Below are 15514 nucleotides of genomic sequence, written 5' to 3'. Positions count from 1 at the left end.
GCAAACTGGTGCCTTAGCTCCTCATGAATATCTAATTTGGAAGCGCATCTCTTCCGAATATGCTTATGCAATTCAAATTTTGTGCATATCGTCAAAATGCTTTCACACAAACTAGAACAAATAGACCCATTTGGAAAGGATGGCAGGCAAGAGGCACGGCACCGTTGTTTCTGCTTTCTGACTTGATTTTTTCCTCCCCCTTTAAGGAGGGGGGGTGGGGGGGAGGCTAAGCTACATCCTCAGATGGTGTACAGATGCATAGCTGTGCTCATGTCCGTGAAACTCTGCTGATTTATGACCGCTGGGGAACAGGCCCTACCTTTACTGGAGCTTTGTCTCTATTCAGGAATAACTCCACCGAGCTCAGCCGAGTTATACTGCTGTGCAACCAGCATAAGCAAGAAAAGAAAAGGAAAAAATCAGGCCCAAATTTTACACGCAAACCCTGCATTAGCTCGTTAAAAGCCCAAAGGAGAACAGAGCCCGATTCTGAGCTCGCGTATGCCGGCATATAGCAAGAACAGTTCAACTGAAGGCAGTGAACTGCACGGGGGTAAATGTGGAGCAGAAGCGCAATGTGGCGGCGGTCGGGCTCCACCGCGATCGCTCGGCGTTCAGGGCCTCACAGGAAGCATTTCTCATCAAGAGCAAGCGCAGAATCTGGCCCAAAGGGTCTAATCCTGCCGCGTGCTGAGCAAGCTCAAGTCCCACCGTTCCTCACTGGTTACTGGCAGAAGTCCAGCGCTGCCCAGAATCAGCCCCTCACTTTAATAATCAGGGAGCTATGAACTTAGCCCGATTGCATTTTTTTCTTTCCCCCCCCATGCAAAAATGCTGTACATTCCTTTATGCAGGTTTCCATAGAGTTGAACTGTTACGATTTTTTTTTTTTTGGTGGTTGTTAAAGAGGTCAGCAAAGCGCTGTACAGTGGGCTCGTACTTTCCTAAAGCGTGGAGGAATTTGAGACACTTTCCGTAGCTAGATGGTGGGGCTGGAGTGCAGCATAAAAAAGGACATGGGGATGATTTCAAAGACGCATTGCTTTGCAGATAAGTTTAAACGTGTCTCTCCCCCCTCCGCCCCCCCAGCACACACTTCCTGCGTTAAAATGTGATATCCTAGTTTTAATTGCTTCAATCCTATTAGTTGTTCTTTTTAACAAGTGATTGTATATGCCCTCAGTGTAGGGAAATCCCTCGATTGTGGGCTCGTGTTATTTAGACAAGCGCTCTTTCAGAAGTAAATGCCATTCTTAGCATAGGGAAGTACTTTAGGTCTAAAGGGGTTAAGAAGGCCTCCTTGCATTCAGAAACATGCAGGGGTCCCACAGTGCCAGTTCCAGCCTTTTAAACTCTTTCCAGCTTTTTTTTCTTGCAACAAATCTGTCTGACTGCCACCAGGACATAGGAAGCGTGTGCCTGTCAAAGAAATCAAGTTTACTTTTCCCGAGTTGTTAAACAGAGGCAGGGTATAAATACAGCTAACTCTGCTCGGACTACTAGCATTTCTCTTAAAATAAGGGAGTTACTTCCTAAGACCTTTAATCCAATGAGGTCCAGACCAGACTGCTCTATTGACAAAGACAGGAAGGAAGCTTGCTGAAGTAGTTGAGAAGTCAGGTGTATTTGGACTTTTCTGAACATTTCAGGCTTGCAAAAACAAACAAACAAACAATCAGCTCAATTGGTGACCTTTCCTTGGAGAAATTCAGAGATGCCGTTGGTATTGTTTGCTCAGTGGATGTGGATCTTGCTGGGGAAGACCACTGTTCTCTTGCTGTTGGAGGTCCCCTTAAAGGGTAACGCTTTACCTCCAATACGGTATTCTCATGCTGGGATATGCCCGAATGACATGAACCCTAACCTGTGGGTAGATGCACAGAGCACCTGCAAGAGAGAGTGTGAAGCGGACTTGGTGAGTGATGAACATTTTTCTATCCTTGGTGGTGGCAATTAGATGTGTGTGTGTTTGTGTCGCAATGTATTTCTATTATCAAGTTGAGAGGCATCAGCAGTGTGCATGATGTGATCCAGACAATGCATGTGTTTAAGTGAAACCTTGTATTTAAATATAAAAATGGCTGATGACCGACCTGCTAAGGGAGGAAATATTTCAACGGAGCCACTTCTCTAACTGACTATACAACTTTGAACGTACATAGATTTCACTGTCTCGCCCAAGGGAAATGCTGAACCTCGACACCCGAGACTCAGGAACTTGATTTGTTATTGGACCAGCTCACAGCACGTTAGCCGTCTCAATCTCAACATTTTTGGTTGCCATGATAAAGACTTGGTTTCCCACGAAAGAATTCTCTAGGATGCTACTTGACTTGGCATGCGCATCACCAGCCTTTGCTGCACTTGGTAAAAATGACCATGCAGATATTTTCTCCTAAGATTTTTCCAGCTCAGTATGTGCTTAGCTGACAAGTCAGAAGATCATTTTTCCAAAGGCCAGCACTGCCAACTCAACCTGGCATCTGTCAAAAACTGCTCTTCCTGCCTTCTTGCATCCTCTCCAGCAAAAAAGACTTTGCAGTCAAAACCAAGTTGACTATGTCATGATGCACAACATCAAAAAAAAAAAAAATTCCAGTTGCTCTCGACTAGCGGGATTTGTGTTTTAAAAATAGTGACAATTCGTACTTGTCCATCAAGAAAGCAGGTGTCATTCAAAAAAACCACAAAGCGAGCTGACGTGTTCGTGTGCTGGGTAACAAGATGTTAGTCTTACATTACCTTTTCTGACTAAGCTGACTTTTTAATTTAACTGCCAGGTGCTGCAAAGAATGGTAAAAACTGCTCCCATGATGGTTGAGGACATTGCTTTCATAGTTTACTGGACAGAAAGTGAAATCCAGACCCCACTTGGGGAAATAAAAGATCGGGTTTGCAGGAGAGCAGAACAAAGTCCCATGCAGATTCGCAGTGGCTACAGAGCAGTAGAGCTCCACCGCCGTAGTTAAAGCTACGCGGGTTAACCACAGCTGAAGAACTTGCAAATTTGCTTACACATCTTAGCCCTGCCTGATTAGAAATGGGGAAAGAGCTGCAATAAGGCATCATCTAGTTCCTCTGAATTAACACATATGGTACCTCAGGAGTGGCCAGATCATTAACTTAATGGCATTAGAAAGACTCTGTAATAGTTGCCCTCTGTTATGGAGAAATTCAACTGAATTCATTAAAACTACAGAGCTATAATAGAGGCCCAAACCATACCCCATTACAAAAAGAGCAGCAATGTTCACATTTCACTAAAGTAATCCACGAATGACACATTCTCTATTATGATGCCAGACCCGTTTCAACTACATTTCTCGGTCAGAAGGGCAAAATGCAGCTAACACCAACCGAAAGTTAGAATTGGCCATAATTCACACCTCCTGCCTAAATTACCAGTAACAACTGATGCTCAGCAGCACAACTAAAGTTGGGATCAGCCCCGGCATGAGCAGAGAGGGTATAAAATTGGTGGCCACCACTACTGCCCAGCACACAAAAACTCTTCACTGTGCCTTCTCAAAGCTGCATTTGATAGTAAGACTGATGTAGAAATAAAAATCAGTCCATCAATGGATTCTTTTTTGCTTCATGGAAACCAAAGTAACTCTGGTGCAAGAATCAGTTTGCACTTTAAATTTGGAGGTATTTGCTATACATTAGACAAAGAACAATTATAAATCTGTGATTGTTTTCACTCCCCAAGTATGCTGCTAGTCTCAGGAAATTCAAATAATACTTCACATACTTCTGGGGAAAAGAAGGATTAATGTCTAGAAGCCATATGATAAGACTTTCCATCCACTCTTGTTTCAGGGCCTTGTCCTTTGCCATTAGGAGTGTTTTACCACCGGGGAGGGGGATGAGTGGTTGTGGAATTTTAATCAACTCTTTCATGCAAATAATATAAAAAAAAAAAAACACGGAAATTTAGGACTTCATGTTCTAAGAAAAAAAATAATACTTCTACCTTCTTCAGCATCTTCCGCTGAAAGATCTTAAATCTCTATAAATAGCAGTGAGTTTGCCTCATAGCTTTCCCTGCGAGACAGAAATGTGACATTGCCCCCATAACACTGATGGGAAAAAAAAAATTAGCTTCAGAGAGGCAAAGTGACTTATCCTAGGTCCTCGAACACCGGGTCCTCTGCAGCAGAACTGGGACGAGAACTCGGGGGTCCTAAGCCTAATCCTCCAATTTAACCTTAACAGCGCAAGAAGGAAGCGCGCTGAAAGCTTCACTGTTTTCTGCTTGCTTGTGTTTCTAAAAATGACTTGCCCTGGGGTCCCAGTAACGGTTTGGTTATTTTATTTCGTATTAGGAATGCGAGACCTTTGAGAAGTGCTGCCCCAATGTTTGCGGCACAAAGAGTTGCGTGGCAGCTCGGTACATGGATGTCAAGGGGAAGAAGGGGCCTGTCGGGATGCCCAAAGAGGCAACGTGTGACCGTTTCATGTGTATCCAGCAAGGCTCGGAGTGCGATATCTGGGACGGACAGCCCGTGTGCAAATGCAAAGACAGGTGTGAAAAGGAGCCTAGCTTTACCTGTGCCTCTGATGGACTCACCTATTACAACAAGTGTTATATGGATGCAGAAGCTTGCATCAAAGGCATCACGTTGAATGTTGTCACTTGTCGGTACCATCTCACCTGGCCAAATACTAGCCCTATCCCACCAGAGACTACCGCTCGCCCTACCACAGCCTATTCAGAGACAACCATCATCGATGTCCTTCCACCTGCTCTAGTTAACAATCCAGTCCATCAGTCGGTCTACGTGGGGGAGACTGTTAGCTTTCTCTGCGATATCACGGGCAGGCCCAAGCCAGAAATCACCTGGGAGAAGCAAGTAGACGGTAAGGAAAAAATCATAATGAAGCCAAACCACGTCAGAGGGAACGTTGTGGTGACCAACATTGCCCAGCTGGTGATCTATAACACCCAGCTTCAAGACGCAGGCATTTACACTTGCAGTGCCAAGAACAGCGGCGGCCTTCTCAGAGCCGATTTCCCCTTATCGGTCGTCAAAGGAGAACCCGCAAATAAAGAAGCGTCCCAAAACAAAACCCACTTCCCCACCGACGAGTGTCTGAAGCAGCCAGACAGCGAAGACTGTGGGGAGGAGCAAACCAGATGGTATTATGACGCGAAGAAAAACAACTGCTTTACATTTATCTATGGGAACTGCAACAGCAACCTGAACCACTTTGACACCTATGAGAACTGCATGCTGACTTGTATGAATGGTCCGATCAACATTTGCAACCTGCCAGCCCTTCAAGGTCACTGCAAAGCCTATGAGCCCAGATGGGCGTATAACAGTTTGACAAAGCAATGCCAGTCCTTCATTTATGGTGGGTGTGGAGGCAACGAGAATAACTTTGAGAGCAGAGAGGCCTGCGAAGAGATGTGCCCTTTCCCGAAGAACACGCACTGCAAAGCTTGCAAGCCTCGCCAAAAGCTGGTGACCAGCTTCTGCAAAAGTGACTTTGTGATCCTGGGCCGTATAACAGAACTGACCGAAGACCAAGACTCTGGGCATGCCCTGGTGACGGTGGAGGAGATCCTAAAGGACGAAAAAATGGGCTTAAAATTCCTGGGGAAGGAACCTCTAGAAATCACGCTTTTAAACATGGACTGGAGCTGCCCGTGCCCCAACATGACCACGGTAGATGGCCAGCTCATCATCATGGGCGATGTCCATAACGGGATGGCTGTCCTGCAGCCAGACAGCTTTGTGGGCGTCTCCAGCGTGCGGCGTGTACGAAAGCTGCGCGAGGTCATCCACAAGAAAACCTGCGAGCTCTTGAAAGAGTTCTTAGGATTACACTAACCTTACTCAGAGGTGTCAGCCTTTCAGATCTGTATGTTTTATAGGGCTAACAAGAGCTAGGCTAGTGCAGAAGCTAAAAAAGCTGTTCAAAGATACACTGTAGGAATTATGCAGAACCCTTATTTTAATCCATTAATGATGCTTAGCAACAATGTAGTATGCTCTTTGGCAAGCACGTACAATAGCAGCAAAAGGCTATTAATCTTGCATCAAAATCAATTTGCCATATAGAAGTGCCATTTAACTAGCTGACTCACTGCAGTAATTACATAATTTTTATGTAGCTTCCATCATAAATGACTGAATTCATAGCATTTTTTTTTTTTTGCAGTTAATTGGTACAAAGCTAAGTAACACATACTGTCAACTTAATCTGTCTCATTTGCAGTATGGAAATGTTAATGGTAAGTCATTATAAGTAAGTCATACTCTCTAGTTTCCTCATAGCAGCACTAATATATTCCAAGATAAAACACTGTAAATTATTGTCTATATTTACTATAATTATACAGGTTAAGTCAATCTATGCATTATGAATTTGCTCACCGTTGAGTAGAAATTTGCATACATAGCAATTTTCTTTGGTTTGTGCCTAATGTTGAATACAGTGAAAACAAATCCTACAATTCTGCCCCAAAAAACCAGCCTCTCCTTGGAGGTCAACTGGACAATCAGCCCGAGTGCAGTCCCCGGGACAACAGACACGTCACCAAAGCCCAACGCTGTTTCACACCTAATGTTTCATGTCATGAGAATGGCACTGCTCATTTTACCGCACTATCCTATTTGTGGTTTTCAATACATACGCTGAAAATCCGACACAAAAAGGCGTTCTGAAATGGAAAGGCTGTGTGCTGTGAGCCATTTTGGTTTTGAAAACCCATTGCATGTGAGACTGTGCAGTGATTTATTGCTTAATTTTGTCAGCATGCCGGATTTGCTAGGTTATAGGGTAGAATTACAGCAGTCACAATGACATTAAAAATACTAGAGTGCAATGCACTTACTGAAAGAGCATATTATACATGCAAACTGCTTACAAATCTGATATCCCCACACATGAACAAAGTGCACAATAAAAGTATCTATCTTTTTTTTTTTACATTTCCTGCCTAATTCTGCCAGAATTTTTACTAGAAAATGTCCTTCCAACCAGTAAAATATTTTGTATATGGGCGCTGTATCCATGTGTACATAGAAATATGCAACGACAGAAAGGTCTGTATGGGTGTATACACGCAATATCGATCTTGAAATCATACTTCTGTGTACTAAACTGAAAAAGTTACATCTGCACAATTTTTAAATAAAGAAAAGGCTGATCCTGGAATCTCCTGCCTCTTTGGAGGGATGTCATTGCACTGGCATTGTGCGCGTTATTCTCCTATATTTGATTTTTGTCCCTACTGTGGTCTTTTTTCAGATGGTTAAATGAGTTACTGCAACAGTGCTCAGTGGTGGCTGTTGTTGCACAAAAGGCCAATTCAAATATGGATCTGTGTCGAGATACGCTGTGCTCAAAGGGAAGAAGGACGTAGCTAATGCTACTCTGTGATGCCATCTAACGGCTAATTCAGGAGCCAGCAGGAGGCAGCTAATTGCTCGCACCGAAAGGGGGAAATGGTGTTGAGGCAGCAAAAAGCATGCATGTGCGTTTGAATGTGTATGTTGGGCCTGATTATGAAAAGGATGCGAGGAAGTCTGTAAAAAAATAGGTGAACTAGCCAAGCACTGGGGTTAAGTGCTCCATGACAGTGGCTAAACTCGGGAGGCCAAGCTACGCTGTGTATTTCGCAGCTGGCAACAAAGTCTGCAAAGACGAGAGCTAACGGACAATCAGTGACAAGCCACTTTTAAATATCACGCCTGACTTTCCTTCGCACGTAGGTCCCTTTACACCACTCAGGCGACACAAGCGTACCTCCAAGCGCTTTTATATCTACCATAAGCCTTCTTCAGCAAGGCAACGTGAAGGGGCTGTAGTGAAAATGAGAATTAAGCCCCTCTCCCCTTTGGTTCACCTTTTTGCAGGGCTCACACATCATAAACAAGCATGCTCTGAGCCACGGCTGGGACACGGTGAGAGTTACATTTTCATTTGCCTAATTTAAAGAAAGCTGGGTATGAAATCGGCCGCTCCATCTGACCCACAGCCAAGAAAATAATTGTATGGTTTTTGTTGCATCTTAAGCCTACGTAAGGAAAATTACAATTAAAAGTTCATAACATTTACATATCTTCTTGAGATGACTGTTTTGTGCACAGAGCTATGCTGACGACTGTCATTCTTTCAATTCCATTAGAGTCCAGGACCTGCTCCAGGTAACTGTGATATGTCATTCACCACCTTTCCCGTAGGCTGTTTGGCAAGCAGCAAACAAGAACTGGCATATTCCTTCCATACTTTTCTGACATAAAGGAATCTGAGTGAATGTTTAATAATGGCTGGGTTTATAAAGTGATGTTCTCCAAAAGCTAAAGGACTTCTTTGCAAATGTGGGAGTGATCAAATTACTCTAGAGACACGTACTCAATTGTTACAGAAGGATGGAAATGTACCAAGTAGCAAATATCATACAATTGCTTTGGCTCTCAGCTAGCAAAATTAAAGCACTGAAATCTGGCACCGGTACAGCTCTTAGATTCACTTGTATGGAAAGTATTACAGTCCCTGCCTAACTTTATGCCACAGTGAAGTCAACAGGACTTAAGCACGTAGCTCAAAATTAAGTATGCATCTAAGTGCCTTGCTTAACAGGATCTGACAGCTGCCCCAGGACTATGGAAGATAACGCAGCGTCTCAACGTTTCCTCATCTCCCCACCTTCGCACGAGAAAAGAAATCAGCGTGACTTCGAAGCTCACCGGAGATTGCTGCAGTTTACTCATTAATGCCATGCTGCGTGTACATAACCATTGCATTTCATTTGAGGGTCTCGAAGAACATCACGCAGACCTTAACTAAGTGAAGTTCACAGCCCCACTGGCTGCAAGAAGGAATGCACGGGGAATTCAGTGTGAAGCAAGGTGTGAATGAAAAGCACACCAACTCTTCCATACCAACCCCTTGTGTAGCCACGCTTATTCTGCATGAAGAAGGCCTCTGTGCAGCATAGGGCAGTCTGCTTAAAACTACGCACATTCATCACTAGCACAGGAGAGGTGTCCATAAGGGGAGCTGGCATATAACGTTCATTTTCTTGCAAGGGATAGGCTGGGAGCAAAATGGAGCCTACCGCGAGAGGCAATTCAGAAGCTATCGAGCAGCACGTTTGCAACGTCAAATAGTGGTTTAGGTCAGGAAGTGAGGAGAACAGTGTCAAGCTCAGGCCTCTTCTACACCATTTTTGTACTAGCATAACTACATTGATTTTTTTTTTTTAAAACAGATATGGATGTACTGAAAGGATTTCCAGGGTTTACTTGACTGTACTGGCCCTCAAGAGCTTTATACTACTAGAGTACCTTCTCCTTCCCTTATGGGAACAGTGAGGGTGTGATCAAAGCCCTGGCTAGCGCTCTCTATCCAAACTGCAGAGCAGGGGCGGGCAATTATTTTGGGCAGAGGGCCGCTTACCGAGTTTTGGCAAGCCATCGAGGGCCGCATGACAGGCAGCCAGGGCCAGATAAATATTAATTATCTAAAATTTTTAGGGGCCCCACGGGCCGGACAGAACAGCCTGGCGGGCCGCATTTTGCCCACCCCTGCTGTAGAGGGTGGAGGGAAGAGCTGTGTCTGTCATGGTGTAGTTCAAGCAGTACAACTTTTTATTGCTGACAATGTCTAAAGCTGCTGGACAAGCTTATAAGAGAATCTAAGCGACCCAATTGAAATTAGAAAGAAAAACCGGGTTAAAACCTCTACTCTCACAAAAGATGCCACGGGACCTTTTGTAATCACAAGGTCAGGATTTCAATTTGCATTTCAGCCAAACGACTGCTCCTCCCTTCAGCACCAAACTGAAGCGCAGCGTCTAGAAAGAAACACATCCCCCACTGAAGCATCAGCGCTGCTTCTCACCCCAAGACGCTCCGAGAGGGGTTTCCCATCTGGGTGCTGCTCCTGGTCCCCCCTCAGTTTGTAGATCCGATCACAGCAGGTAAAGGATACCCTTCAGAAGTCTCCCTTGCCAACATATATCTGTATCTAACACTACCAGTGCTACACCACGCCCCAACTTCGACAATTCACTGTACCAACTGCAAAGATGTTTCAGGGAAGCTTGGTAACTGGCAGGATCTCCCAAATCCCGGGGCATTTTCCTTTGAAATGAACACAGACTAGTTGATCGAGAAAGAGATCATGGCCCCAGTCCTACAAGGTTCCACGACAGTGCAGCAACTAGTGCAAAGTAGAAAAAGATGCAAGAAAAAAAGGCCTTTGTTCTTTCTGTAAAAAAGGATTTGAGTGCTTTGGTGCACTTTCACAGGCATAAAAAGGATACCCATGTAGTTAAGCCTTGCATTGTCAGCGCTCACTAGAGTGGCATACAGGGGGAAGGGAAAGATGGTATTTTTTGCAAGACCAAATGACTTACACGATTTAAAAAAAAAAAAAAAAATGAAGAAATCAAAATCCTTCCTCAAAGAGCCCTAACTGGATTTCTACTGGAGGCAAGCCTAATCTAAACTGCCAGTAGAAAACCTCCCCCTCACCAACTTTAAAGACTTTCAGACTCAAATCTAACATTCTGGTTAAACCTCCCAATTGCTTCGAGCGGAGAGGAGGGGGGGAGATCATGCCTGACGAGGCAACTAGCAGTCATCTGCAGGAAAAATATACAAACGTACAAGTACAAAAGACTGGAACAGAGCCCTTGCCAAGGAAAACACATAGTCTTTCCTGACTCCTAATCCTCAAGTCCCCCTTATTTTGCCAACATACTTATTTCTCCTTCCACTCTGCATTAGGGTTTAGACCCCTGATCAAGAAAGCAGCAAACTGGAGAGAAATGCCAGCACCGGAAAATCTGCATTAAAATCCGAAGGAGGAGAGAAATGTGGAGGTCTGGCTCCGTCTCCTCCTGTGACTCCATGCATAGGGGCGATGGGATACAGCAGCTAACACCAACAGGAGGACCCTTGGGCTAATCCCAGCTGAGTCTGGCCCACCCTGATATTGCTCACCCTGATACTTGATGCTCAACCACCCAAGCCGCGTGCATGGCTCTACACCCCATCTGTAGCTTTCCCCGGAGACTGCCTGTGCTGCCCTTCAAGGGCAGCCCTTTGGAAAACCACCGGCAGCTCTCCTTCTCCGCTTAGCTCTGCTTATGGGCAATGGAGGCAGGCAGTGGGCTGCAGAGAGCTAGCGGTCAGAGGTTGGGTTGCTGCTGGGGGACCTGCAATCTGTTTCTCTGGGTAAGCTCCAAACATCCTGCAGGCAGAGGGAGGAGGCAAGCTTTGCTTCAGGGCTCTGAAGCCCTGTCCTCACTGCAACTGCAACAGCAACAGCAACAGCAACAGCAAGGGCATGTGTGAGCAAACCTTGCCTGCCCACGCTCTCAGGCTGGTTCCAGACACGGTAGGGTGCTGGTGAAGTGTCCAGACATATCTTTTTGTTCCTGCTTTGGAGCCCTCGCTCTGTGCCTGAGAGCAGCTGCTAGAGATGACCTGGGCAGGTTCACCAGCCAACTTCCAGGTGTGGAGTGCATCAACAGGCACAGGTGAATGGGGCTTAGCCAGGCACGTTCTCACCAAGACCTGCTGTTCCCGTGGAGCAAACCAGCCCTAAGTGACATCTGCGCTGCTGCCCTGGTGCTCCCGGGAGTGCCAGCCTTGCACATACCACGCCTGCCCACTCCTGCCCCATACCCATCCACCCACATGCTCCATTTTCACCAGGACAGTCCCACTGGAAACCCCTGTCCCAGCCTCCCTGTCAGTTTGGGCAAATGAATCTTTTTGTCTCATTTTCAGTGGGATGCCCAGGACATGTGTTTAAAAATGGGACAGTTCCAGCAAAAACAGGGCTAGTTTTCACACATATGCACATATACATATACACACACAGATATATATATACATATATACACATATACATATACTCACCAGCACTCTCAGCTGAAGCTAGAGCTCCGGGACAGCTGTGTATACCCAAGGTGGGGTGGTGCCCTGTTGCAATCAGGGAAATATGGTCACCCCAGCCAACCCCAGAAACTAATAATAATTAACTAATAATAAAAATAATAACCCCAGAAACTAATAATAATAAAAATAAGTGGCAAAGCTGCTCAGAGTGCACCCATCCTCCATGGCTGTTTTGGAGCCTATCTAAGAGCAGCAGCAGGGGGTGATTTTGCTGCCTCATTAGTGAGTTTGAGATGTGCAGACCAAGAGGAGAGGAAGGGCATGCTCTTATGCAGGGTCCCCAAGAGCAATTAGGAAGCGATGTGGACATACATGAGGGTCAGTGGAGCTTCCCAGGACAGGCTGGCTGTGGAACGGGCTTAGAAGTTCCCAGTACAACTGACCAGTGGCTATGAACGCAAGGGCAACCTTCAAATCTTCCCTATGGCGCAGTGTAGACACAGCCTGAAGAGTGGCCATGCTCTGTTGGAGTTGTAGATACCGCTCACGCCTTTAGTAAGGTACAAGGTAGGTTCTTTCGGTCAATGTGGTGCATCTCTAGAAATAAGTGACCCAAAGACCCTGGCAATTCAGTGTGTGAACAAGCACCTCCCACTTCCTTCACAAGCGTCACCGAAAGCAAATGCTTGCCACCGCCTATTCTGTTGTGGGGGTGAAAACTGCAGCACAGTAGTATGTTTTACACCCTGCAGCTAGAGCAAAATGGATCGACATATGGATCAGAAAATGAGTCACAGGTTATTGTGCAAGCCATCTGCGTGGTACTGATGGAGGGACAACATTTTGAATCAAATGAGATGCTGCATTAATACGGTAATTAATTATTAGACCCCCCCCCACACTACAAAGTACACCATATAGACATACCAGTTACTATGTAACAGGAAGGGGCTGAGATACCATCTAGCTAGGAGTCTGCTGGCGTAGACAGACAATTGGAGAGAGAATTGCGGAGTGGTAAAGCATCATGTCATTACAAAAATCAGAATTTACTCGGGCACTGGAACAGGCGACCTACGGGAGCTGTGGATTCTCCATCCCTAGACATTTTCAAGAGCAGGTTGGATAGCTGGCTGAGATGGTTAGTCAACAATGACCATGCCTTGGACAGGGAGCTGGACTAGATGATCTCATGTGGTCCCTTCTGACCCTACTTTCCTATGATCTAAGGTCTTCAGAAAGATTGGGTTTATTCTCATGAGGAATCAGACTTTGAAGTGAGCTAAAGAAGTAGCAGTGAATATCAGACAGAAAGCAATAGATCTGTGGAGTAAGGCACAGATCCTCAAGGTATTTATGTGTATTGATTTTAATAGGAGGTCGGCGCTTCTATACCCTTCTAGGAAAGGTGACCGAAAGAACGTGAATGACTCCCACAAGCACCATTGAATGAACGGATTGGAGAAACCACAAAATAAGCAGGGAACACTATGCCCGCTTCCTGAAGTACTTCACTGTACTTTTTGTGGTAACTAGATTGATGTAGACACAGTGTGAAGTTGTCAATACAGACAACTAGTAGAGAAAGATTAGAGGCATCACTGCCAGGCTTGGATAGCTTGGTCTAAAGGTTATGGACCATGATGTTCAAAAGCATCAAAACTCACAGGAGTGCCTCTGAAGTCGATGAAATGTATTTTCTGAAAAACAGGCCACTTATTTGGATGCCTAAACATGAGATTTGTCGTGAGATTTACACTGGCTACTAATGGAGTTTGGCCATGTCCTGTAGATGCGTTTCAAAAAAATCACACTTATCTAACTTTAGATGTCCAAATCTGAACATTCGGTCCTAAGCACGCCGTGGATGCGGTCCTCTGAAACCTGAGGCTTCCAACACAAGCAAAAATGCTAACCAAATTCCAAGGGATTTTGCTCAAATGAAAGTGAAGCCCATATTGTGTCACTCCTACCCTAGACAAGTCCCCACTTAGCAAAGAGCATCAAGAATTGCTTTCAGTAGGACTGCTCACTGAGAAAGAGGACACTCATGTGAGTGTAGGTATTTTACCCACACTAGATGGTACCCACATTCGAGATTCTGACCCCTAGCGAACCCTTTAGACCTAGGCCCTGTGTTTCGAAGTCAAATATGTAATATTTTCCCCAAAGCAGAACTTAGTTACTGATTGACTGCATCTGACCTCCAACTGCCTTATTGATTTACTGCTGCTGTCAAAGGACAAAAAATGAGACCCACGGCCAGGCACTGGGAAGTGCTCCGAATGGAGATTGCACAACTGAATAAATGTTCTGCCTGCTTTCTAAATCTCAAAAATGTCAGCTCTGGCTCCTGACCTACTAATGCAAACACTAGTGGGATATGAAGATAACACCGCAATATTACTGCACATATCTATTAGTAAAAAAAACCCACAGCACAGGCTGTTTAATTCACAGCTATTTATGGCTAGCTAAATGAAATGACATTCAAACCTGAGAGTTAAGAGACCTAATGGAAAGTCTTTCAGAGGCTGCTCTGTAGGTCAAATTCTGCAATCTTTAAATTGAATAAATCACCCTCTGACTCCATTCGATCCCAGAATCTGGCCCTGTTTAATTAAACTCAGAGCAACCTTGCTTTTCATGAAGACCTGAAGGGAGCACAGCTGAGCTGTGCAACCTCAGGCTCTTGGCCCCGGTACTTGGGAGGATTTTTCTCCAGAACTGCAAGACTTTTGCAGGGCCATCGTCTGCAGACACTGCAACTGGGAATAAGACACGCAATAAAACAGGGAACAAATGCAAACCCTTGCACTTCAGGATGTAAATCTACTCTGCCTCCCTCGGGCTAGGAAACAATATCCCTGGTGGCTGTTCTAGACCATCTTGTGCTTTCCTCTGAAGCAGCTGGTACTAGCTATCGGCAAGGACTGGATACAGGGCTAAATGGACCACAGGTCCCGGTGGGCAAGTTCTGTGCTCCTCTTAGTGACCATTTTAACACAGGTCAGAAAGGAAAGTCAGAAAGAAATAGGGGAGGAAGGGAAAAGTGTTGGAAGTACGGACAGCAGGGCAGAGACCCACCTACAAGGAAATCTCAGTTGCTCCAGTTCATCACAGGCAAGTAAGGCAAAGCACGTTAATTAGCATGGGGTTATTACACATAACAGAAACGGGAACTTGAAGTGTGTGGGGGGGGACCATAGAGGAGGGGGTGGCAACACCCAGTCCCGAGAGCCAAGGGATCTGACCCTTGGAGCGGGGGTCAATGGGACAGGAGGGCTTTGCCTGTGCCTGTGCCCACGCCAGGGCTGGGCAGCAAGGGGCTGTGCTACAACCAGGCAGCTGGAAGCTGTGCGCGCCCCCCACCCCTCCCCGACTGCAGCACGGGTGCAGCTTCTAGCTGGTGGGGAGCTACGCCGCAGTTGAGTGGCAAGGGGAAGTCGGGGTGCAGCAAGGGGTAGCAGTGCGGGTGCAGTTTCCAGCCGCCCGGTGTGGCTCCCAGCTGGCTGGAAGCTGCACCCATGCTGCGGCCAGGGAGCGGGGGACCAGGGGAAGCAGCAGGGACATGGCTGTAGCTCCTGGGTGCAGGCAAAGTCCTCTGCTGCTGACGTGCTGCCGAAGTCACCCAGCCCGTGTCA

At 45.8% G+C, this 15514-nt stretch overlaps 1 protein-coding gene across 1 annotated transcript; it reads left to right on the top strand.

Annotated features, from left to right (window-relative positions):
• Nucleotides 1-1045: 1045 nt before the first annotated feature.
• WFIKKN2 (WAP, follistatin/kazal, immunoglobulin, kunitz and netrin domain containing 2) lies at nt 1046-8021 on the top strand. Its single transcript, XM_019542474.1, has 2 exons — nt 1046-1915; nt 4329-8021. Exons 1-2 carry the CDS (start codon nt 1715-1717, stop codon nt 5838-5840), a joined length of 1713 nt encoding a protein of 570 aa, XP_019398019.1. The 5' UTR covers nt 1046-1714; the 3' UTR covers nt 5841-8021.
• Nucleotides 8022-15514: the final 7493 nt, after the last annotated feature.

Source organism: Crocodylus porosus, unplaced genomic scaffold, assembly GCF_001723895.1.
Source record: "Crocodylus porosus isolate Cpor-Errol unplaced genomic scaffold, CroPor_comp1, whole genome shotgun sequence".
In the NCBI taxonomy this organism is placed as follows: domain Eukaryota; kingdom Metazoa; phylum Chordata; order Crocodylia; family Crocodylidae; genus Crocodylus; species Crocodylus porosus.
Note: the sequence above shows the minus strand (reverse complement) of the source record. Positions and strands in the feature narration are given on the sequence as shown.

What these genes read in the sequence shown, in the direction of transcription:
- WFIKKN2 (XM_019542474.1), top strand. Translation starts at nt 1,715, where the DNA reads ATGCCGTTGGTATTGTTTGCTCAGTGGATGTGGATCTTGCTGGGGAAG. An exon ending in GAGAGTGTGAAGCGGACTTG is followed by an intron (nt 1,916 to 4,328) that starts GTGAGTGATGAA and finishes ATTTCGTATTAG; the next exon opens with GAATGCGAGACCTTTGAGAA.